We start from the raw sequence: 26,736 nt of genomic DNA on the forward strand, positions 1-26,736 counted from the left end.
CAAATTGGCCACTCAAATTTTTAATGCAACTAGGTGCTTAGTAGTTTACCAATGGAAGAAACCTGATCCCCCCTATATGCAAAGAGTATTTAGTAAAATTTAGTATCTTGCAAATATGGAAAAATTACTGCTTACCTAGATAATAAAATTCATAAATTTTCCCAAATATGGGATCTTTGGTACTACCATAATGCCTACTCTCATCACTATTCCTCTACTGGCGCACTCCCAGACCTAACATTGTAGGAGTAGATGAGTGTACTATACATGAAGATTTTCTAGGATGTCTTTTCCGAACTGCTGGCCTCCCGGGGATACACCTCCCCTCTGCCCCCCCCCCCCCCCCTCTTTCTCATGCCCCTCTTCCTTTCACTAATCATTTTTGGATATTCACCTTTTCAATAGGCAAGCCTCACTGCCCATGGTTAATTTAACTCTGTATCAGCAACTAATTATGAAAACTTAAATAAAGTTAAAAAAAATAAAATAACATTTTAGTCAACTGGGTGTACCAAAATGGTCTTGGATGTTTTATCTAGTAACTGACCCACAGATCGCAAACCGCCCCCCTGCCTCCCATGTAATGAAAGTATGAGTCGCCATGCCATTTTGGAATTATGGGTTTCCTACTAAAAGATAAATGGATAGATTTGTATGGTTTTACTTGGAATTTATATGTTTAAATGTGCCAAATTTTATTGACAGAAGTTAAAAGCAGATGGTCTTCTAATATATGTGCAGGGATTTCCTGATCATGAAGGTGAAGTGGAAAATGGAATTAACAAAAGGGGTAGAACTGAGGTGGTTGAGGTATGTAGAAGGTTGAACCTTAATGTGACATTACACTTTTGCACAGTCAGCCTATTCACTGTAGACACTTTTATACAAGATCCCAAGTTTATGACATCACTGTCTCTCTCTGCCTATCTGACTCCATTTTGTCTACTTTGTTACAAGAGCTCTCTGCAACCTTTTAACAAGACATTTCTGCAGGTGTGCAAGACTGCTGTTTAGTGGTGTCATATTTATAGCACTTTACAATACATACCATAATTACATTTTAGGGACATAGGCAGGTTTAATATTGTGTAATTGTTGTTCAAAAACCTCAGATACTTAAAAAGTACTGAAGCATTTGTGCAAATGAAGCTTCCAATAAACATAAACTAAATAGAGCATAGCCGTCTCTGAGCATCACTAGTGTTACTGCTGCACCAGCGCATCTCTCTCTACTCTGCATCTGTGCTGTGTGCCTCTCTGTGTGATCCCCTCGTTCCCTAACATGATGTTATGCAGCTCCCACCTCTTCCCCAATTATGTCATCCTTCGCTCTCCCTCCTTTATACCATCTTGCTCTCTCTGTCCCTCCTTTATACCATCTTGCTCTCTCTCTCCCTCCTTTCCTGAGCACTCATTCCTTCCCTCCTCTCACTGCCCCCCCGTCCCCTAAACTCACTCCTCCTCTCACTCCCTCCCCTATCATCTCCGGTACCGCATTGCTGTGGTGCAGGGGTGACTGCATTGCGCTGGGGCCGTCAATAGGTGGACCACCTCCCGGAGAAATAAAACTGGCTGATCGGGAGCCGGCAGCCCCTGCTGTCTGAGAGCTCAGCCACAGGTAAGAGCTCCGCACCTTCTGCTCGCAGCCCCCCGGTATTACCTCCCTCGCTGCTTGGATCCAGTCGTGTTGTGCACTCTTTTCCTGCAGGTTGTTCCCTCCATACTAGCTACCTCCCCTCTGTTAGTCCATCATAAGTTCCTACAGCCCCCCTCTGTTGCCCACCCCTTGTCACACCTTTCTGGCTCTTTACTTTGCACCCTCTAGCAAGTTAGCCCTGCACGACCCTTCTCCCCCCGGGCGTAGGGCTTTTATCCTGCAGCCCCCACTAATTTCCTGCTTTTCTTTGCAAACCCCCAAACGGGGAAGGGGCTGTGGGAGACAGGATGGATTAGGAGGGGGTCCGGGATTGTTGTGTACCTGCATTGAGGACGTGGGACAGCTCCTTTCTGCGATGAAAGGAAAATTGTATCTGTGGCGTAGTGTAAAATCCATCAAAGGCTGGAGAGGAGGAGATGAGAGGGCGGGCAGCAGCACAGAGCTATATGCAGGACAGATATATATACAGGACTTCATATATAAACGGGTGATCTTTATGTGGGACAGCTCAATGTAGCTAATCAGGACCTGCAGATACAGCCATTATCAGATGTACAGTGACAGGACATATAGATATACATACTCTACTATATAAGGGAATAGCTGATCAGGACTTACACATATACTCAAGACCACATGTACAGTGCCAGTACATATAGATATTGTAGGAGCATGACAGACAGATCATAAACATTGGCATTATGCAGGATAGATGGCTTCTAGAGACAGATGCCTATAAACAGGACATAATCAGAAGAGACAGACACACTAAGAAATCAAGACTTAAGCAAAGATGTATATACTAATATAATACACTTGTATAGTATTTAATGAATGAACAAACATATGGTAATGGATGTACTGATTCAGCTGACAATACATGCAAGACTAATACATCTGACTAAAGTGATTGATGCAGGAAAGTGACGTATTAACTCCTGGATCGCCATTATAGTGTGTTATTAATTGAAAACCCCTCAGGAGACAGACCATTGCTAGACATAATTGATATAGACTGTAGTCACACAGAAATACTGATGGGCAGATTGGCAGAGACTGTACATAAATAGAACAATCATATGCATGACGCCCTACAGATAAATATTTGAACAACATACACTGGTTTATATACGTCAGTTTGCCTGTCTTTCAGAGTAGTGGTAGAGACACACAGACATATGAAAACAGATCACCCCTCTCCTTGTTTACACACCTTGTTTTAGTGTCCCTAATGATCCAGTCTGCTGCCCTATATACCCCTGCTATCTATTATCCATCTGCTGCTGGGCTGCCCCTGTATACTATATGGGTGAGGGCACTGATGTGTTATATTAAGGTCAGTGATCTGGAATATAGGGATCGAGTAATGTCCTTTTATCTATTATTCCAGATGGGGCAATGGTGGCATAGCAGTTGGTCTGATATTTGTCTTTTAGTTGTAGATTGTAAATTTCTTACTTGAGATCAGGTATGTATGATCAAGTGATACAGCCCTGACATATAGACTATTGCAGTGCCATTAGCTTCAGTCTCTCAAGCGAGTAAGTGTGCAAAGTTAATATAAACAAGTTCTACCATGGGTGTAAACTGCTCTCCATGACCTCACATGTTTTACTTGTTTACATGTTATAACTAAACAAAATTCAGTTACATTCTTAATTTATGGAGAAAAATGAGAACACTCTCTGTTAGGTCAAATAATGAATTTACGCCTTCCCTTATCCATGAAATATGCCAGTCTTGATTGGTTCAGTGTAAGTTGTTAATATGAGGTCATCATGTCATGTTGGTGTATTTTGCTGTTGTGCGGTTTGCTATGGGACATATTTTCATAATGAGTGATGCCATCCAAATGGGGGCGTAGCCTCTTAATAGATCTTACAATACCACTATATTTTTCATTAATCCACCAAGAAGAAACCTAATAAAGCACACCTTTCCGTTGCCACAATATACATTTGATTCCATTTTCATCAGTTCTGTTATCTAAATGGACATCACACTCATTTGAGTGTTTGGTATTTATGGAATTGTATTCACTTTTGATTGGGTTGCTAAAGTCATGTGACAGCATTAGCAACTGACTCAATTAATTCATATTTTACAATTAAATCATATATACAATTTTTTCGTTACTTATTTAGTTATTTTCTTTTTTTAACTGTACCCTTGGTCTGCACACAGTAGTGGCAGCCATTTTATGGGCTAACCCAATATTCATGAAAATACAAACTAGCAATTCATTAGAAGCAGATGGCATTATTGAGGCATTCAATACATTTAGGCAAAAGGAAACTAGGTGTGAGGTACTATTTTCTTCTGAATTGATAGGCTGCATTGTCATGATTGGTTCAGCCCACAAAATGGCTGCTTCTACTTTGTGTAGGTGTCAGATTTAGTAAATACAGATTTTCTGTTTACTTTAGATAACACTTGTCCTGACTGCAGGTGCAGGGTAAGTTCGAGATGTTTTAATTCTTTGCTTTTCCACAGAGATCCTCACCTGCTACTTAGCATCACCCCCAAGAGGATGGGGAAAGAGAAGATCCACATTAATATAGTGGTCATTGGCCATGTGGATTCTGGCAAATCCACCACCACTGGCCACCTTATTTACAAGTGTGGAGGCATCGACAAGAGGACAATAGAGAAGTTTGAAAAGGAAGCAGCCGAGGTGAGAATAGACTAAATGGATTCATTTATATCCTTCAGTTGGTTCCAATTGCTGTCAGTTTCAGCAGGCGACTCTAGATCTAGGCAATTACTTGAAATAACCATACCACCGTCCTTCTAGTGAAGCTCCTAGTTCCCAGCAATCAAGCTCAACAATCATATAGGCCAGGGAAAACAATAAAATATTAGAACCATAAAGTACTAAACCACAATTGTTTAATATTATCAGAAAATACCACAAAACTAGAATCCTCGCTGACTCATCGCCATGCCTCTAGAAACTTCTATACCGCTATAGTTTATTCATATCACTCTGTAGCTTTTAGAAACAAAGCACAATGCTTAATAATAACTAAAGTACAATCTCAGTAGATTGATACATGTTTTCAGATCCATTATCCACAACTCTAAAAGCTTGGCAAGCTCCTCACCTCACAATAATGCTAGAATTTATATACAACAATCCTTAGCTTTACAAAATCTAATCAAGAACATGTGACTGTACATCTAGAACCTTTATATGCCAATTAATATCGGTAAAACCTTAGCGGACACCTCCCTATAATTCTGGAATTTATGTCTGGGGTATATGTACTATAGTTGGAGACACCCAACTCCAGGCGGTAAATGTATTAAGGAGAATTTTTTCAACGCGATATTTGACAAGTTTGACAGCCAAATTTAAGATGGTAATGTGTTTAAGGGCAAATCTTGCCTTTAAACACATTGCCGTTTTAAATTTAGCTGTCAAAGTCACCGAATATCTGCAATTTCCAAAAATCGCTCCTTAATACATTTACCCCAGGACATTTAAGCACTGGTCTGTGGTGCTCCTGACCATAATACACATTGAGATGTAAGGAGACACAGGCACGGTGCTTGGCCTCACTGCCTTACAGCGCTGAGGCTGTAGGGTCATAATTGTCATTTAATCAGGACACTATGTGGTTTTGTATGTTCTGCCCATGTTTCCCCTGAGTGCTCCCAACTTCTTCCCACAGTTCAAAAACATACTGGAAGGTTAGTGTTAGTGTGTATGTGTTTCTTTGGTAGATAATTTGCACTGTAAGCTTCACTGAAGCAGACTGATGTTAATGATTAAAAAGTTTTCTGTAAATCGTGGCATAATAATGGCATCCTGGCCCCTCCCCTCCCCCCTCCCTGACTGCCTCCGATTTCGCCTCCTTCTTCTCCTCTAAAATCTAGGCCATCCGACTTGAAATCTCCTCCTCCACTCTCTCTTCCACCCCTCCCATTCTTCCGTCCTCCCCCCCAACCACCTTCCCCTCCACTCCTTCCGTCCCACCACAGGCGAGGAAGTCTACTCTCTCATTTCATCCTCCCCACTACCTGTCCTCTGGATCCCATCCCCTCCCACCTTCTTCGCTCCATTTCCCCCACCACCTGCTCCCACCTCGCTCACCTCTTTAATCTCTCCCTCTCCACTGGCATCTTCCCCTCCTTCAAACATGCACTCATATCCCCCATTCTTTGAAATCTAATCTCGACCCCACTTCTCTCTCGAACTATCGCCTAATATCTCTTCTCCCTTTACCTCCAAAATTCTCGAGAGGCTCGTCTGCAGCCGTCTCACCTCCTACCTTTCTGAATACTCCCTCCTTGATCCTCTCCAGTCTGGTTTCCGCCCCCTCCACTCCACTGAAACTGCCCTGGCTAAAGTCACCAATGACCTCCTCTCTGCTAAAGCCAGTGGCCACTTCTCCCTTCTCATCCTCCTTGACCTCTCTGCAGCCTTTGACACCGTTGACCATCTCCTTCACACCCTCCAGTCTTTCGGCCTCTCCGGCCCAGTCCTGTCCTGGTTCACCTCTTACCTTTCTCACCGATCCTTCTCTGTCACCACCTCTGGGTCTCTCTCCCCCCCATCCACCCTTCCAGTCGGGGTCCCTCAGGGCTCTGTTCTGGGACCCTTACTCTTCTCTCTATACACCTCCTCCCTGGGTGAACTCATCAGCTCCTTCGACTTCAGCTACCACCTTTACGCTGACGACACTCAACTATACCTCTCCTCTCCTGATCTCTCACCCTCCCTCCTCTCTAGGGTATCCGCCTGCCTCTCTGCCATCTCCTCCTGGATGTCTCTCGATTCCTCAAACTTAACCTTGCCAAAACTGAGCTCATAGTTTTTCCTCCCTCTCATACCCCATCCCCTTCTGACATCTCCATCACTGTAGACAACACCTCTATCTCCCCTGTCCCCCAACTTCGCTGCCTTGGTGTCATCCTTGACTCCTCTCTCTCCTTTGGCCCCTACATCCTCTCTCTTGCTAAATCCTGCCGCTTCCAGCTGCATAACATCGCTCGCATCCGGCCCTTTCTCTCCCAAGATGCCACCAAATGCCTTATCCACTCTCTGATCATCTCCCGCCTGGACTACTGCAACCTCCTCCTCACTGGCCTCCCCCACTCTCATCTCGATCCCCTTCGATCTGCTCTTAACGCTGCCGCTAGGCTTATTTTCCTTTCTCGCCGCTCCTCTTCTGTCTCCCCCCTCTACCTAGCCCTTCACTGGCTCCCATTCCCCTTCAGAATCCTCTTTAAGCTCCTCACACTCACCTACAAGGCCCTCGCCAACTCCACTGCGCCCTACATCTCCACCCTCCTCTCTATTCATGCTCCATCCCGCCCTCTCCGTTCTGCCTCTGACCGTCGCCTCTCTTCCCCCCTTATAACCTCCTCCCACGCGCGTATCCAAGACTTCGCCCGCGCTGCCCCCCTCCACTGGAACAAGCTCCCTCCCTCCATCAGAACTTCCCCTAATCTGTCCAGTTTTAAACGGCCCTAAAAACCCACCTTTTTCTTAAAGCCTTTCTGTCTTCCTCTTAACTTCCTACCTTATCTTCTGCCTCCGTCCCCCTACTCTCCCTCTCTCCCCTGCGTCTCTCTGTCTATCCACCCCTCCCCTTAGATTGTACGCTCCTCTGAGCAGGGCCATCTCTCCTCCTGTTTCCACCACTTCTAACTCTGCTCTCCATCTACTTAGCCCTCCTCCTCAAGGGTCCTCCACCCCACGTCCACTCTCGCTCCCTCCTCCCCCCTCCCCCCTGGGGGTCTCCCTGTCTTCCGCGCCCTCCTTCTTGGGCCCCGTCGTTTACGAATCCTCCCTCCCCCTTCCCCGCCCTCTCTAGCTGTGCATTGAGCTTACTGAGTTGCTGTGCTTACTGTTTACTGAACTGTGCTGTCTCCCATTGTATTGTAATTTGTTTGTCTCTGTACGGCGCTGCGGACGCCTTGTGGCGCCTTATAAATAAAAATTAATAATAATAATAATAATAATAATATATTGGTGTTATATAATTAAAGGTTTATAATAATATAGGCAGCAGATACCTACCTCCCACCCTGATTTGTCCAATTTGGGGAGGTGCCCAAATGTACAAGCTCTGACCCTGTCAGACCCCGACAATTGGAACAGTCCTGTGAAATAAGGGTCCATAAGCAGGTATGTAGATATGACTGAAAAGTGCAGAAATAAAAAAAAAATGGGAATTACCTATAGACCAATTGTCATATAAATTGACATACTGTGGCAATAAATGTATTTTTATACTGAACCAATTTAAGTGGTTCCCTCCCTGCCTTTTCCTTATATAAAGAATAATGGAAATGATCAGACTGCCACTGTCTGCAGAAAGTATAAGCCTACAACAGCCATTTATCGGTATTATATTTCTGTGAAAAAGCAACTAGCTGGATTATGGTGCATTGAGCTGACACAACGTTACCTGATTAAGTCAGGCATTGTTTGATTTATTTTGTGTGTGGGATTGACTCAGCATCGACCCTCAAGAGTCTCTGTTAAGACCCAGATGGCGACAGCTTATTGGGAGCATTATGTTCTAGATATCTAGCCCCGCAATGATGATCAGAACAGCTGAGAGTAGAGGCTGCATAGAATGCTGCCTCTGCCAGGGTTTAATTATAGCTGAACTGAGCTGGCAGGCTCCATTTTCTATGTGCACGCAGAGGGCATGCTGTCCTATCAGCAACACAGCTGGGAAATGGAGACTTATCAGTGCAGACATTGTGCATGGCCATTACTGACCTTAACCCATTCTCTACTAAAGATGCATCGCTGACTGATCAGACCTCCCTAATGAAGATACAAGTCCAGTCATATCCAGTTTCAGTTAAACAGGGTTATGTTGGGAATGAAAAGCACAAAACATAAACATTCATTTAGCAGTTGCATTGTGGTAAATGTCTGGTTTTTAATAAACTGACTGGTCATCTTCACACTGATCGCATTGCCGTCTTTGAAGGGTGGTTTTCCAACTAAAATGTCTATTTTCCCTCAATTACTTTATTTTCATGTTAGACACTTGGCTTATGAAACGTATAGCCATAATCCAATGCTTCCTGCTACCCCAGCAGGCTCTATGCTGCAGCCAGGTGTTGGCTATAAGCTTATGGCTTTTAGTAAAGTTCCTAGTTTCTGTCTGGCTTCCCAGAATTCTCGTGCCAGCTATAAGATGTGCCGTACCGAGATAACTGTGGGATTGTTTCCCACCAGAGTGCTATCGTATGGAGGTTGTAGGTTTCCTCCCACAGTCCCAGAACATACAGGTAGGTTATTTGGCTTCTGGCTAAACTAGCCCTAGTGTGTGTGGTATCTGCGTGCCTGTGAGAAATTAGATTGAAAGCTTCATAACGGAATATGTTGGTAATTTATTAATAAAAGAAATGCACATTATGGGCCTCATCTAGGCTTAGGTGTAAATGTCCACTTGGGTGAACCATTTTGTGATGAAAGGGGTGCAAATGCAATTTTTTTACATGGAGGAAAAATACTGTCTGCTTTTACATGCAGCACACGAATACTGGGCAGCTTTATTGTAACACTGTGATTTAGAGATAATACTCTGCCCTCCCAACTCTGTACATCTTAAATTTGTCCCCCTGCAGCGCAATATCCAAGGTGCAAAATTGCACCTTTAATCTGGACTTACTACTATTTCTAAATGAGGCCCTATATTATTACCTATAATATCGCTGATGGCAGCTATAAAGTAGGTATGGCTAGTGTCTAATATTAAACTACAGTACCCTAGATGTTGGGATAAGAGTGATAGGGGAAATAAAAATGTAGGTAGCCCTATATGTGACTAAATAGCACAAACATATCCCAGAGCGCTGTACAATCACAACTATATTCAGGACATCAGTCTCTGACCCAGTGAAGCTTACAATCTATTTTCACTTTCATGGGAACACAGAACTTAAGACAAAGTCCAAGTAACTTACTAGTATGTATTTAGATTGTGCACACTGTTTATTACTTGGTCTACACTTTTAACAGCAGTAGAGCTATTTGTCCTTTGATGAATTGGACCCTGTGGGAGGAAACTGAAGCACCCAAAGGAAAGTCACAGAAGATGGAGAGAAGATACAAACTATTGCAGATAGCACAGTTCTGGAATCAGTAGTGCCCAGTGCTGTAATTCACCAATGCTGACCACTGCATAATGGTGACAATTAGTCTTGTCGACTGTGAGTTAAATCAGAAAATAACTGGTACTAGTCATTTTTATTCCACTTGCAAAAACCACAGTGGCAGAAAAGAATATTTTTTATACACTACTAGAATGCTGTTGAGTCTTCTGTATTTTATCTGCATTTGGGAAGAACAGCTAGCAAAACAAGGTCATAAAGCAATATAAAAAAGAAGTAATTAAAATGTTAAGTATCTCTAGATGAATAATTGCTCTGAATGAAATATAGTGACCGGTCTACTTTATTCTACTTTATTATATAACACAGGCAACCGACATGTAAAGTGATACCAGTGCAGGAGTTAATTTGTAGCAAATGTGATCCAGAAAAGTGTTTTGCTATTGTATTTTCACATTTATGACTTTTGGCAGATGGGGAAAGGCTCCTTTAAATACGCTTGGGTTCTAGACAAGCTGAAGGCAGAAAGGGAGCGTGGAATTACAATCGATATCTCTCTGTGGAAGTTTGAGACCACCAAATATTACATCACTATCATCGATGCCCCTGGACATCGTGACTTTATCAAGAATATGATCACTGGAACATCTCAGGTTAGTGGAGACCAGGCAAACACCAGGAGGCAGTTATCTACAGAGCCTAACATGTTTCTGATGTCTCCTAACGTTTGGTAATTGCCATATATTGTTCCCTGTGCCTTCAAAGAACCCCTCACCATGATTAGTGCCACCCCTATATAGCAGTCAAGTGGGGGTCCCATTGAGCCACCCACCTTTGCCTTAAATATCCCCAGAAAGGCACATTGATGTATGCAGACTGGGAAAATTTTCAAATATAGGAGGCATTCTCTTGGCCTGTTTTTGCAATAAATTAGACACTACGGCTTATGTGCATTTACCATAGGTCCAAATTTTGCATTACATTACAGGAAACAATTAGACACTTGCTTTCATTGTCTGTCTTGCACTAGACAGATAAAAAGCTAATTGCTGATGGGTTCAGCACAAAATTTGCACCTAATTGCAAAGTTAGTAGCTGAGGCCTAGGGGTAAATGTATCAGGCTGAGAGTTTTCCGGCGGGTTTGAAAAGTGGAGATGTTGCCTATAGCAACCAATCAGATTTTAGCTATCATTTTGTAGAATGTACTAAATAAATGATAACTAGAATCTGATTGGTTTTTCAAACCCGCAGGAAAACCCTCAGCTTGATACATTTACCCCCTAGTGTGTTTCCAGTTAATTTCTTTATATTGGATTTCTTTGTATTTTAATATTGATACAACAAGGTTGATCTGGCTGAAAAATAAGTCCTTTGTGTGCTTTTTCCTTCTAGGCAGACTGTGCAGTGTTGATAGTGGCGGCTGGCGTTGGTGAGTTTGAAGCCGGAATCTCAAAAAATGGGCAGACCCGTGAGCACGCCCTGCTGGCCTACACCCTGGGGGTTAAACAACTTATCGTGGGCATCAATAAAATGGACTCCACCGAGCCACCATACAGCGAGAAGCGTTATGATGAAATTGTAAAAGAGGTCAGCGCATATATAAAGAAGATCGGTTACAATCCATCCACTGTTCCTTTCGTACCCATCTCTGGCTGGCATGGAGACAATATGCTGGAGCCATCCCCTAACGTAAGTGACATGTAGGTTGTAGGTTTCTATGCACATGCTATTATTTGTCCTATTGAAATCTGCTTGTAACTGTTTCAGTGTTTATATTGGGTTGGTCTTTCCCTCCTGATTAAATAAGGCACTAAAATTTGCTGTGAGTTGTAGAGATTCTGCGGTAGTAACCATTGGTGGTGGTCGAGAAATGGTGCTGGATATTATTTTCTGTGATGTTGTTTACACAATGTAGTAGAAAAAGAATACAGCAAAAATTTTCACAATAAGTTTGTTTAATAAATTTGTATGATACATTTGTTGCAATAGTGGTAATAGGGATTATTCTCAAAAAATGGCTACAGATTAGACAGGTTTCTCTGGATCTTTTTGCTGCTGAAATAAAGTGCATTGGACAGTACGTTAGCTATGTCAAAAAGAAACATGTAAATAGTTACATGATCAGTGATAAAGGAAACTTGGATTGAACTGCGATTGGTTGAGAAATTGCTAATGGCATTGTTATTGATCATGTGATATGACAGCTTGCATTATGATTGGATAGGAGTTATGTTATATATGTTACACTCTCAGAAGGCCACCCACTGCAAGAAGTTGCTCGCAAGCGACATGTTTTAATTTTGTTTGCCTCAGTAACTCAGAATCGTCCATTTCGTGTATAGCTCTTCTGGCAGCAACAGGATGGAGTTTAATGGAAGGTAGCATGACCTCCCCCCGCCACTATCTCGATTTAGTAATACATATCCCTGACTCATCACTATGACTCTGGCAGGTCTAAAACATTCCTCAGTTATCAGATCCTATAAACCCAGTTATAAAAAGACGGGGGCTCTGTGCCAGTAGAGATGATTCTGTGCCATCCAAACAAGGCCTGAACTGAACAGGCTCTAATAGATTATTCCGGTGTTACTAAAAGAGGGTGGGTGGAGTCACTTCACATCTTAAGGCAGCCAAGTTCATGTGATTGGGTTTTATAGTGAATTAAACAGTGTGCATAAGAGATACATTGCTGTATTGTAGTAACAAATAGCAGATTTGAGATTTGTAAGCAACAATTTTTGCTATTCTTTATAAAGTACATGTGATTGCAATAATACAAATTTTACAGCCAATATGATGTAACTGTTTTGTAATTTAGTAGTTTCCCACGACGGAGCATATTTATTAATGGTCAAAGAACCCTATTGCTGGCAAAAATTGGTGTTTTCGCGAGCAATAAGGTTCATTATCTCATCGCCCGATATATAAAAAGGTTACTGCTGGTGATAATGCTGCAGGCAATAAGATGCACAGGCAAAGGCTTCCTATCAATATACTTATTCCCAGAATTAAGCACTTTTTAGATTCAATAATATTTAAATATTTTTTTTTTTAATTTTAAAATAAATTTAATCAGAATAGTTTTTGAGAGAGGAAAGAACAGCTTAATTGCTAAAGCTAATGCATAGTCAGCTAGCTATACACTTAATGATGGGTGCTCTACAGGAATTGTAGTACTGTAGATTGTCTGGTGTCTGGATCTGGTTAATCTTAATTGGATTTTTATTTTATACATAAAATAATTGTTCTTATTGTGAGCAAAGATGAATCATGTATATTGATATGATCAGTTTGCTATGTATGGGTGAGGAAACCCACTATGTGGCTGATGTAGAGTTGGCCGCAATTGAGCTCCAAATTACAGGCACAAATTACGTTTACTAAAGAAGCATCAATTGCGGGTATATACACAGCTGCAACTATGGAAAAATAAGTGCAGCTCTGCGTCAGGAGCATATAACTGGTTACACCATGCCTACGTCACATATATTTATGTACATATTTATAACCATTTGTTTTATTTGCCAAATACGTATTTGTTATTAGGCATTAATACAACTTCGAAAACCTCTCTAAAACAGGAAAAAACACAAAAACAAACATTGCTTAGACACGCACACAAAAGTATAGTATATTTCTGCGCAACAAAGAAAGCACCCATCACCGTTAGCAGAGCATATAGCCAATCACAAGGGGCCGCTATTGCTGGTGAGTGTCTTCATCCACTAGTTGCACCTGCCCTTGTCCACCTGCCAATAATACGTCTTGGACAGGTGTATATGCATCTATGTCATGATCTGCATCTGTTCGCAATTCTGAGAATACGCCTTTGCTGGACCCGGCCTATGTTACAATGCCTCTTCCCTCCCTCATCTCGTCTCTCCAACAGGTGTAAGTGCCTCATAAATCTACTTAGGCACAATTTCGTGAAGCCACTTTTCTGGCCACGCACAGAGCGATTTTATTCAAGATACGCTACGCAAACTGGCGTATAACTCACTCTGCATCAGTCCCTATATTGAGGCTGAATAGTCCTTTCATGTTTATGTGATGTGTATTGTCAAAAATTACATTTAGGATAGAGAGGAAATTATTTGTGTGCTGAAAGAGTATTTATAAGATTACATCCTCCACCAGGAATTAGTACTACCACTGAGGCACTAGTGGAAGCAGCCATTTTGTGGGTTAAGGCAGTGTTAAAAAAAATTTGGTTGAAACCAGCAGACTCATGAGAAGCTCTTTGCAACAGTGACATGCGTCCAACATTTCAAGATACAAAATGGAGACACATTTGGCAATTCCCCTGATCTACCCAGGTCCATGCTCTGATCTGCCCAAACTATGTCTTCATTTGGTGATGCAGCTCCCCAAAAATGTAAGTTCTGTCTCTTTTGAATCTAGACAATCAGGAGTACCTTGCAAATTTCACCACTTTTGGCAGATGTAATGAGGGGACTGATCTTGGAAAAGTATTTTAAAACCAGTGAACGAGTGTTCCTTTCTTGTTTCAAACTTTTCTTCTCTGTCCAGTACAGGGGGTCTCTAATTATTATTGTAGTTGACAACAAAGGAAAACGCAGTTACCACTTACTTTTATTATTGTATAACACAGTCTTTAATTCAGTGTCAGTTATAGGCAATCTTATACACATCAGGGGCCTCATGGTCGGCCCCTTAACTGTCAAAAGGGCCACACATTACCCTTAATCTCAGTAATAAGTTAAAGCAATACATTCAATCAAAGAAAGAGACACCTCTCAGTAGGCATTCTAAACAATTGTTCTAAGAACTCATCTGTCAATAAAGCAGGAAGGAATTGGGGGCTGTAGGTGAAGGCTCAGAGGACCTAGTCCGCCTGTGGCCCTAGGGCTGCCAGTTGCCCATTACTGCTTTATATTAACACTTGTGAATATGTATAATAATGTTTGTTTACCCCATTCTTGGCTTGTGATTTTGTTGACATTTGTCTCTTTATTTATTTTAGCATTTATTTTTTATTTTGTTTAAAAGAAAAACATTTTTTTCTTTATTGAAGCATTTTACTAATACAATATTGGGTTTCATTGTAAAATATGTATCAGAAACATGTTGATATTTTAAATACAATAATACTGTACAGTAGTAATGGTATCCAAATAGAATAGTACTTAGCACTTATTTATTGTCTAATTACATTTAACACTCTTCACCATCTCTTTTCAGGGAATATACTCTGTCCCTCTTTTTGTTATTAGACACAAATCTAAACAAAACGTTATAAAGCTTGTACCCCCCACAGATTCACTTTTTACTTCCTCCCCCCTGTAGGATCTGTGCATATTTGTAGTATTTCTCCATTTTCCTCCTTTTTCTTGTATTCTGATATCTCTTTCTCGTATCTTTTAAGTTCACTTTTTCCTTTTATTTCATTTTTTCCAACGTGTCTCCCTGATTTCACTTCATCATCTCACTGTGTCACACACCTCAACAGAGTTCCCTTTCTTCTCTCCTTTATCCTGTCCTCCAATCCCTTCTCTCTTCAGTTGTCAGGCCCTAGTATTCTGCCTGGTGATACATTGTTATTGGCCGCTTGTGACTAAATACTGACTACCATGCCTGTAACACTAACACGACCCTTTCACTGAAGTTACGTGCTCGGCTTCCAATTGGAACGCTGCTGTCAGAGAGAATGGAGACCACCGCAGGTGCAGTACTGCCAGCAGGGCCGCCTTCAGAAAAAATCGGGCCCAGTACGGGCCCCCCGTGCCACCCGGGCCCCGCCCGCCACCCGGGCACCCCCCCTTATGAGCGCCCCCCCCCATGAGCAACACATACTTTCATACTTACCTGGGGGCCCGCCGCTGGTCTCCGCTATTCTGTCTTCAGCCTGGTTGTCACCGTGACAGCCAGGCACCACGATCCGATCGCAGGGGTGGAGGAGTCATTCCCCCTGCGATCATGTGATCTGTCACAGGCAGAGCACATGATCGCAGGGGGAATGAATCCTCCACCCCTGTGATCGGATCCTGATGCCTGGCTGTCACGGTGACAACCAGGCTGAAGACAGAATAGCGGAGACCAGCGGCGGGCCCCAGGTAAGTCTGTGCTGAGCTGTTGTACCGGGCCACCTGGTGAGCCCGGGCCCGGTACAATAGTACCCCCCGTACCCCCCTGATGGCGGCCCTGACTGCCAGGGGCTGGGGGCTGGTCCCATATTGGGCTACCTTGGGCAGGGTCACTGGGCCACTTGCATTTTTTTACTTTAAAATGTTCCTAATAGGCTGCTGAGCTGAGTCTTGCCTCTCGGGCTAAAATTTGCCAGCTTTACCCCGAGTACTGCACCCAGTGGGCAGTTTTTAAAAGGACCCTTAAGCTGAAATAGGTAATTATAACAATAAGACAAGTATCACTCTTACAGATGTGCAGTGAGGTCACGGCTTCCAGTGAATTGACACGCGGCATTCTCTGAGTGACTGCCTACTCTCTGTAGATGCATATTAATCTGTTTTCTCTTCTGTCTTTTGTTGTGTGTACTGTTCTCCTGCTGACTGGCTGTCCTGTAGATGCCCTGGTTCAAGGGGTGGAAGGTGGAGAGGAAGGAAGGAAATGCGAGCGGCGTTTCTCTCCTAGAAGCTTTGGACACAATCCTTCCCCCAACTCGTCCAACAGACAAACCTCTGCGACTCCCACTCCAAGATGTCTATAAGATTGGAGGTAATATTATGATGTAAAAATGAAATATTGGCCTGTATATGCCAATAAACTAAAGTAAAGTCACTGAGCCCAGATAATATAAAATAATTGGTGAAAAAAAAGTATAATTAGATGACTATATATAAGGGCTTGTTCACACCTATTCGGATGTTAATTAATGTATAAAAAATACATTAAAAATAGGATGAAAGGTTTCTCATCGATTTGTACATAGAAAAATGTTAATGTCACATTTAAAATTTTTGAACATGGCATGACTTATTTCTCATGCGTTAGTGTGCGTTATTGAAGCACAATACATGGAAAATGTGTTAATAAAAACCCCATCACTAAACAGCGGGCAAAGCTTTAGTTTTCCTGCATTATTATCCATTTTCCCAGTGCATATGTGTGGGCAAAAATATATTTATATAAATATAATATCAATATTTTTATCTGTTTGAATACAATTCAGTACAAGAAAAGTTTCACAGGGACATGTACAAGCCAATTTATTTAAAGTTGTCTGAAGATGGAGCCTATTTAACCCTGTACATTTTTGGAGCTTCACTATCTTTCCCAAAATTCTAATTCAATAGTAGCAGTGGACAATGATAAGGTAACTTATTAAAAGAGTTTCTTATCAGCCAGTTTATGTTACATTACTGAGGAATCACCAGGTGGATTATTTAAACAAAAAATAAGAGTGAAAATGAATACTTTTATAGCCTGCCATGTGTGGTGCAGATAGAGGACACACTGTCACGGATTTGTTTGGACTGACGGTTACTTGCTGGTATTGGTGCTGCTGAGTTAGGAGGCGCGGAGTCTAATACGCCTCTGGTCTTCGCCAGGGACACCTGCAAGGGAGTTTGGGGTTCGCTGCAAGAGATGTGCAGGTCACAGCCCTCCAAGTTAGCTACCAGCGAAGTAGTAGGTGGACAAACGTAGTCATGCAATCCGAGGTCAAACCCTGCTGACAAATGAAGTACCAAAGGAGCAGGCAAGAGCCGGGTCATCAAGCTGGGGGGTCAAACCAGGAAATATAATCAGGCCAAAACGGTATCCAAAAGTCAGGTAAAGTCGGGTCAGAATTCAGGGGGTCAGGCAGGATGCTAGGGAACAAGCAGGAGCACTGGAACATAGGTAGACCTAGATACTCTGGCACACTATAGGTGCCAGCACTTGCTTTAAATAGTGTTTGCTGAATACTGATTGGTAGCAGTGGGATTCAGCAGTCAGAACAGCTGACCACCGACAGGATGAGGATACGAGCGTCCCATTGCCTGTGCATGCGCCCGCAATGCTGGGCCCGACGAAGAAGAAGAGGCAACTGTCCCTGGCACCTACTCCGGGGACGGCGCCTGCCACTCCATCTTGGAATATATTTGTATGATCAATGCATTCTGTATTATGCATGACACCAATAGAGGTATCCGTCACTTACATCCTCTGCGGCACCTCAGGGTAGTATGATTTCCCTTTCATTTTAAGTTAATTTATACTGTAGATAATATCCCACAACATTTTAAAAAGTAAAATCGGGACAAAATAAGCCTCAAACCACCCATCTCTGCCAACTTTGATGCACATTCATGCAAATGCTACACTCGCTCTACAATAGAGTCTTGACAAAATCTGGACTTTTTGGAGGTATGGTAGTCTACTGCTTATCACTGCTTTGAAAACCCTGTCATAGCGATCACAGGTTTTTAACTCATAATTGCCAGTTCTCTTTGAATGTCTGAGTCTGCTGAATTAGAGGGAGATCTCCTGAGAGCGATCAGTTCTCCTCTACAGAGCTTATGGTTGGAGACATGACGTGAATCACTTCATCAATCCCGGACTGCCTCTAAGCACAAAGTGGCAGGGTGTGAAACTGGGTTTGATGGTAGAATTTTCCTACTCATTTAGTGCCGCAATTAAATGACCAGAGGGTTCCCGCACATACAGGTTTTCAACAATATCTCTTTAAGGTGTTGGGAGACAGGTGTGGTAACTTAGGATGCCTTGCAAACAGATGTCTCAGTGATCTCCATCATGAAATAGAACATCTTTAGTTACACTGTTCTTCACTCCAGCATGATACTTGAGTTGCAAATAATACAAAAAATAAATATGTGCACGTCCTTTAACACTGTGACACAGTTAGTCACCCCTCCTCCGTGAAAGCCGTATCCTTTGGGCTAGAACACATTCTCTCTGTGCTCTCTCTGACCCTCCTGGCATTCTTACTCGAATTTGCTCAGGCTCTGACACCCTCTCTGTCAGGTGCACTCTCAGTCTTGCTCGGTAGATCTGACACTTTTAATATTATTATTAATCTTTATTTATAGGGAGCCACAAGATTTCTGCAGCACCGTACAGAAAACAGTACAGAACAATAAACAAAAATAACAGGACTTCAAAAGCTCCAAACATCTCTTGCACAGTGAAGTTGGAGTAGAAAAATAGGTATAGAGACAGGAGGGAAGAGGGCCCTGTTCGTAAGAGCTTACATGCTAAAGGGAGGGCACACAGACCTCTGGCACAATGGGGAGTCAGAGGTGATGAAGCACAAGAGGAGTGGAACAGGGGAAGAGAGAGGTGAGGAGATCAAGCATGGAGAGGTGAGGTGGATGGATGGTAGGCTTTACTAGTGTCCTCTTGCAGCCTCTTCACTCACATCTTACGTTATAACATCCTCTCTGGTGTCCTCTCTGCCTATCACATTAAATATAACTACACTGCGTCTTGCAGCAACCCTCTACATAGAGTCTGTTTACATGCTCTCCCCTCACTAGACATGACTGTATATGGCAGATCCTCAATACTGCCACTATTGTCTCCACACTGCTTTGACAGTGACCCTCTTTCTTTATTGGGGTTCCCCCCTTTTTTCACTTAGTGGCTCTACTTTATTATGGGACCCCTTCTTGTGGCTCTCTGAACTTGATGACTCTTTCCCCTCTTTATATGCAGCTACGCTCTGAGGTAATTTCTCCCTCAAATCTGTCCCATGTCACTCATATTCTCTCAGACATGATGTACGTTGGCCCCTCGTGGCAGCAGACCACTGATCCCGGGATCTCCTCCACTCTGTCCTGGGTCTGTGGCTGTCACACTCCCCCCACACACTTCTCCTCAGCTCATACCAGCATTATGCTGCTAAACAGTTATTCCTGGTGTGTCTCCTCTTAGTCCTAGTGCTGGGGCCACACATTCAGTCACTGAGAGGTGTGAATAACAATGCCAGAGCGGGCGTTACATTTAATTTTGGGGTGTAGATTTACCCCAAGGAAAGGGAGGACAATATTCTGTATATTATAGGGAGTAAATCAGACAAATCTTGGAATGCATAAGACTGCTATAGACACCATTAAATATCCAAATTACACACTGTTGTATTTGTCATGTTAAACATTTATTTTGCTTTAAGTATTTTTCTTTAACCTGCAGGAATCGGCACAGTTCCGGTTGGCCGGGTAGAAACTGGGATCTTGAAACCTGGAATGGTAGTGACCTTCGCTCCCGTCAATATCACCACTGAGGTTAAGTCTGTAGAGATGCACCATGAAGCTCTCAGTGAAGCTATGCCTGGAGACAACGTTGGCTTTAATGTCAAGAATGTCTCTGTTAAAGACATCCGCCGTGGTAACGTGTGTGGGGACAGCAAGGCTGACCCACCCCAGGAAGCCGCACAATTCACCTCACAGGTTTGCAAGCATGAATGAAAACCCAGAGAAAACATTTTAACATTTTTCTTTTAAATTCAAATATTTTTTTGCTTGAAACTTTCTTTATGGTATACAAGCTTCCATTGCTTTTTTAAGGATTTTGTATTATGTTTGCAAAAATTAGCTTTATTCCTCACATTTGTGCCAAATATGCTGTAACCTACAGCAACCAATCAGATTTCTAGAACTTAGAAAATAAAGACTGATTGGAGGCTATGGGTCACAGTATGCATATATTTTAACCAGTCAATGTTGATCTCCATTTATTATAGGGTCACTCCAGAAGGGCTTTTCACAAGCCCTGCACAATGGAATGGAACAGGGAAAGTACAGTAAGATGGTAGTGGGATGGCAATTATTCATTGAGACGTGTGGTTTTTTGCTTGCAGTTACATGCCATTTTTTAGTTTTACATTTTAAAAAAAAAACTGAGGTTCATTCTTTATTGTTTAATTTCTTTAATTTAATATATTTGATGCAATTCTTTAGCTTGTTAGTCTAGTTTCTTCTGAAAACCGTTAAAAAGGAACTACTACATAATTTTACAAGCAAAAAATACAGCAAAATAGATTTTTAAATGTGCTCATTATTGTGTAAAATGTAAAAAAATATAACTCAGACTTTTGTCCCTTTCAGGACCAGTAGATGAAAGCATGTGTCTGTTTCCCCTTGTTAGGTGATTATATTAAACCATCCAGGCCAGATCAGTGCCGGCTACTCGCCTGTTATTGACTGTCACACTGCACACATCGCTTGCAAATTTGCAGAACTGAAGGAGAAGATTGACCGGCGTTCTGGCAAGAAGCTAGAAGATAACCCTAAATCACTGAAATCTGGAGATGCTGCCATTGTAGAGATGATTCCTGGAAAGCCCATGTGTGTGGAGAGCTTCTCCCAGTACCCACCTCTTGGTAAGAGTTGTGAGGAGAAATCTTTGCTCTACAGAAACTTTGCGAGACACATTCCTTCTAGGAGCTGTTTTATGGATGATCCAGAGTCTAAACATCTTAAAGAGTAGATTCTATAATAGTCTGCAAAGAAAAACAGTTTCTTCTAGTGGGGATCCATAGACAGTCTATTAAGACAAACCATTTCTGACTTTACAAAACAATATTGGTTGAGGCATTTAGTGGAGCTGTTTCTGTGCAAATATGCCAAAACATGTAGCAAATAAGGGGACCCATTACCCAAAGTTCTTTGTGCTGGAAGACTAAAGTCATCAGCAGTTGTACAATAGAACACAATGTAAACTGGTTCATAAAATTCTATTCAGAGCTAAAGACGACAGTGCTCGTTATAGCTGCAGCATCACTGAGTAAACATGCTTCATTTTGAACAATTTGGCTCTCACCTTAAGTTAAAGTGGTGGTTTCCAAAACATCCCACTACTTGCTGTACCTGAGGGGCATTTTAACTTAATGACAACACTACTAAAGTTGCCCTTTATGGTCCATATGAACCAACCTTTCTAGACAATGACTTCTGAAGGTTCTCCTGGTATTAATGTTCAAGTCGGGATTACCTGATATTTTGTAGAAATTTACTGACAAATACCATTTTTACCAACAACTAACAGGTTGTTCATGGACATGTAATTTAATAATTTTGCGATAAAAAGGGCTCAGATATTATAAGGGGTGAACAGTCATATTCATGCCTAAACCGCTGGTGTCAAACTTTGTATAGTGTAGTAATATCATTCTCAGGGGCGGGGGGGGGGGGGCAACGGCCCCCCGGGCCGCTGGGCCAGACGGCTATTAGGGCCGGGGGGTAGGCCGGCCGGCGGCCCCCGGATGCAAAAAACATAATTTCCCCCCCGCGGCCGCATCTGATGACATCAGATGTGGCCGTATCTGATGACATCAGATGCGGCCGTGTCAGCGCACAGGCGGCCGCATCACATGACAGGGGATGCGTCACGCGGCCGCATCCCCTGTCATATGATGCGGCCACCTGTGTGCTCCCCGGCCATCCCTCTCCCAGCCCGCGCCTGATCATTCTCATTTATGAACCTCAAGAAATGTGGAACCGCACTGTTTATTTATTTCCGTAAGTGCCCCTATTTGTCCACAAGGTGCACGCCCACTTCCCAGTCCTTGGAACAGCCCCATGAAAATCATTTAATGCTTTGCTTTTTGTGTTTGCAATAGATGCACATGGTTGAAAGGATAAACCATAACTTCAAAATCCAATATACTTTCAATTTAGTGTCACCCCCGTTAATGAATTTAAATTGCTTTGTTTAGCTTCTTTTATTCTTCATAAATTAATTATGACTTATTATATATGTCACGTTTGTATGATGAAATTACATTGTTCTAAGTGTGCCTAGAATGTACTTTTTTGCAGAACTGCAACGCATCGATACAAAATGCATCCCATTAAACTGCAGGTTTGAAAAAGTGGAGATGTTGTCTATAGCAACCAATCAGATTCTAGCTGTCATTTTGTAGAATGTACTAAACAAATGATAACTAGAATCTGATTGGTTGCTATAGGAGACATCTCCACTTTTTCAAATCCGCAGTTTAGTAAATATACCCCCTAGTCTTCGCCAGCTCTGAGATGGTGGAGATATTAAATCGTTGTGCAGGAAGGAAATGGCAAATGTGCCTTCTACAAAACACAGAACAAGTCTTTAAATGTGAAAAAAAATCTTGATTAGGCACACTCAATCGCCTAATCCTTATTCTTCCCATAAAAGAGTACAAATCTTTGCAACCCCCAAAGACTTCTTGGGCCCCGAATCCATGTTCTGACCTACAAAAACTGGTGCATTTCAAGAAATGTAGGCATGTCAAATCGCAAAACAGCAGTAGTGATGTGCTCTTTCACCATTTTAAATGGGTATCTTGTTATACTTTTACCGTCTACTTTTATGGTAGAGATGGAGCTGCAAATGGACAGGTGGATTTGCAGATGCTTAGGAAGTATATGAAAAGGTCAAATTCCTTGTAGACATGTTTATATAGGTGTGTGAAGACCATACTGTAGGTAAAAACAAACCATTTTCTACAGGGGTGGTTATCTAAGAACCATGAGGAATAAACAATTTCTGGTAGTAAACCCCATCATTATAACTTATCATCATCATCATCATCATTTATTTATATAGCGCCACTAATTCCGCAGCGCCAGAGCCGGATTTAGACCTCATGGGGCCCTAGGCAAGATATTGGTTTGGAGGCCCCCTCCTGAAACAATCCATAGCACTATATTTTAGCATGGCATATACTCCTATAGTTAAGTAGAAGGGTAAGCTATGTGCCGCCGCACATCACGCTGCTCCTCCTGCATCACCATGCGGCCCCTCATTATTGTTCCTCTCATCACACTGTGCCCTCTCTGCCCAGCACCTTCACACATGCCCCCTCTCTGCCCAGCACTTTCACACATGCCCCCCTCTTACACTGCAGCTTCAATCTCACACACATTAGCTCTCCATCACAGTACCCCTTCCAGGGGCACACGCAGGATTTTTAGGGGAGGTTTCCCCCCACCCAAAAAAAAATAAAAATCGAGCGAGCTGCTGTTTCGGCAGCACTGTACTATACAGCAGCCGCGGCACTGTCAAAGAAGCGTCCACGGCGGTGCTGTATACAATACAGTAAAATTTATGGGATGGGCGCAATTTGAGGAAGAAAAATATAGGGAAAAAACAGAAATAGCAATATACCGCAAGAAATTCTCATATCATGCATATATAGATGTGTCCTCTCAATATAAGTACTACCCTTGTATAACAATACACATGTAAAATTGATGTATCCAAAAATGGTATGTAGCTAGGCTTAGCATGCAAAAGTATATAAATATTCATACACCATATATACAGGGTATTCTGAAGTGAACAATGATAATGTCAATAAACAGCTAATGCTGATCGGAATGACATAAATATCCAGAAATGAGTAAAACTTGATTCCTTTTGTTAAAACAATGTCACTGTGGAGATATTTCTAGGCTCACACACGAATGATGATGGCGCCTCCTTATTACTTTGGACCCAACATCAGTTGATTTGATGATCCTCACATCCCAGTATGTTGTAATGATCGTTTTCTCATAAAGTGGATGATATAAAAAGGGGAGGAGAAGAAAGAGCGCTATATGGTGTAGTATATCCAAACACATTTATTAAAACATCTTAAAAATAACTCACATTTAGATGAGAAGTGCAGCACGTCAAAAGTTTTTTTTCAACAATGCCTCCTAGTTTGCGGGTTAGCGTCTAGAGACCCAGAGCGATATAAGTCCCGTTTAGTATATTAGATCTTGCCGGGTAAAAGATCTCTAAACTTCCGGGAGTCTCCGTGATGGCGGGGGGCGTGGCTGGCAAGTGATAGGCTCTAAAGCGTTTTGTCACAGTTGTGACTTCATCAGGGGTGTGGTACAGGTTGCACGGCTCTCTATTTATAGTATCATAGGCAGCGGTGATGATTGACAGTTGTGTGAATCGTTATCACAGACATCGTGCTGCACATAATAACATTTCAGACCTACTATTACAAAGTCTCTAAAAGGAAACTAGTATATCTCTTTAATCTTGCTATTATCCTTCCTATTAATCTATTGATTGCACTCCTATGTAAACAGACTCGTCGGGTGCCACGAGTCGGGGGAGGGGGGGGCGCAATTTTTTCCCCATCTTCTTGTCCCCTTCCCATCTGGGCCCCCTGATGGCCGCTAGGCCCTAGGCAGGTGCCTAGGTTGCCTAGTGGTAAATCCGGCCCTGCGCAGCGCTGTACAGAGAACTCATTCACATCAGTCCCTGCCCCATTGGAGCTTACAGTCTAAATTCCCTAATATAGACACACACTCACACAGACAGACAGAGAGGGAGAGACTAGGGTCAATTTTGATAGCAGCCAATTAACCTATTAGCATGGAGTGTGGGAGGAAACCAGAGTACCCGGAGGAAACCCACGCAAACACGGGGAGAACATACAAACTCCACACAGATAAGGCCACTGTGCTGCCCCTTATATAATTGTATAATAATATCATTATAACTTATAATAGTTGTTATACAGTCACCAACTTAGTATGAGAGTGAGTGGAGATGGATAGTAAGCTCCTTTTTCATTTTGATTTGTGAGTTTATTACAAAAAGCCATTGAATATAGGAATGCTATGGTAAACTCATTTCTTGAATTGCAGACTGTAAAGAAAAATCTGTACACATCAATTATATTATTGTTGTATTATTTATTGCTCTAAGTTTATTGAAAATGTAACTCTGAAAATTGTACTGAGAATAATAGCTTCTGTAGAGGTTCAATAAGAAAACCAGTATGCCAAGGTGGAGATATCATGAACATTGGGCTGATATTTTGTTGAAATGAATACTGTGGGCTGATTCTTACTTGGTCTTCTGACGATCTCCGTTCCAGGGCGTTTTGCTGTACGGGACATGAGGCAGACTGTGGCTGTGGGGGTAATCAAGAACGTAGAGAAGAAGAGTGGAGGAGCTGGCAAGGTCACCAAGTCAGCACAGAAAGCCCAGAAGGCTAGCAAATGAATTGTAGGCTCCATTCCTCCGGCATACAAGCCCTGCCCCTCCGAGAGGGTCCGCCCCCTTCCCTTTGAGGTGCACGTCAGCCCATCTGCTTGTAAAAGCCTATATGTTAACGACTGGATGCTTACGATTAAAGTCCAGTGGAAGTTCTTTAAGAGGAAAAGCATGCCCCCATCATGTGACCCTTAGTGTCCATTTTACCAATTAAACTGGTTCAACACTACTAAACAGAGCTGTGTGCGTTTCATTGGCATATTAGATAGTGCATGAGTAGTATGATTTATATATGATAAAGATGCCCACCAAACTACCTGTAGTCAGACCACTTTTACCATTATAAGACAACTATTCTATTCTATGGATATATTCGGCTGTAGGCCAAGGCAGCAATCGTCAGTTAAAAGGAAATGTGACATGTTATAAATCATTCTATAATTATACATGATTTCAATGTATAGTTTTCCTGCTGTCTAAGCTTATATTTCAGTTATTTTAAATCTATCTGCTTGTGAGATGGAGATGTTGGGTGATATGTATTAATTCAATTTGAAAACTGTAGGCCAGGGGTGCACAAACATGTATAGGTTTGTGGTAGATACAAGGAAGGGAAGCGCACTACAGGCTAAGATAGGTCAGCAGCGGAATATCAAGATAGTCTAACCTGTTAACATATAAATACACAAAAATATTCTGCGCTATACCTAAATGATGATTGATTTAGTCGTATAAAGGACACTTTTTATATGAATATAAACATGAAAATACAATATTGCAAGAGTATACGGTACAAGTGCATAAATACAAGGGCTGTAAAAACAAAACTGTAAAAACAAATCTATTAAGAACAATAGGACGGAGTCTCTAAATGCAATATGATTACTGATAGCTTATTTGTACACTGAAATTTAAAGTTAATCTAAGACATGCCCTACCACAAATATAAATCTGTTCCCACATTTTGTAATTTACTCCCCTCTCCAATGCAACATGGTGCAAAGTTACTCCTTTTTTATGCTTTGATCTCCTTAATGACTCAGGCCCGTACACTATGTAGAATTTAGTTCACATTAAGAATAACCTCTTTGCA

At 42.1% G+C, this 26,736-nt stretch overlaps 1 protein-coding gene across 1 annotated transcript; it reads left to right on the plus strand.

The window, feature by feature from the left end:
* Window positions 1–1,461: 1,461 nt before the first annotated feature.
* Window positions 1,462–25,877, plus strand: EEF1A2 (eukaryotic translation elongation factor 1 alpha 2). The gene is made up of 8 exons (XM_075176689.1): window positions 1,462–1,618; window positions 4,151–4,331; window positions 10,216–10,395; window positions 11,136–11,432; window positions 16,286–16,436; window positions 19,854–20,110; window positions 20,808–21,042; window positions 25,525–25,877. The coding sequence occupies exons 2-8, from the start codon at window positions 4,188–4,190 to the stop codon at window positions 25,650–25,652; spliced, it is 1,392 nt and encodes a 463-aa protein (XP_075032790.1). The 5' UTR covers window positions 1,462–1,618; window positions 4,151–4,187; the 3' UTR covers window positions 25,653–25,877.
* Window positions 25,878–26,736: the final 859 nt, after the last annotated feature.

The sequence above is a fragment of the Mixophyes fleayi genome, chromosome 6 (genome assembly GCF_038048845.1).
Source record: "Mixophyes fleayi isolate aMixFle1 chromosome 6, aMixFle1.hap1, whole genome shotgun sequence".
Classification (NCBI taxonomy): Eukaryota; Metazoa; Chordata; class Amphibia; order Anura; family Limnodynastidae; genus Mixophyes; species Mixophyes fleayi.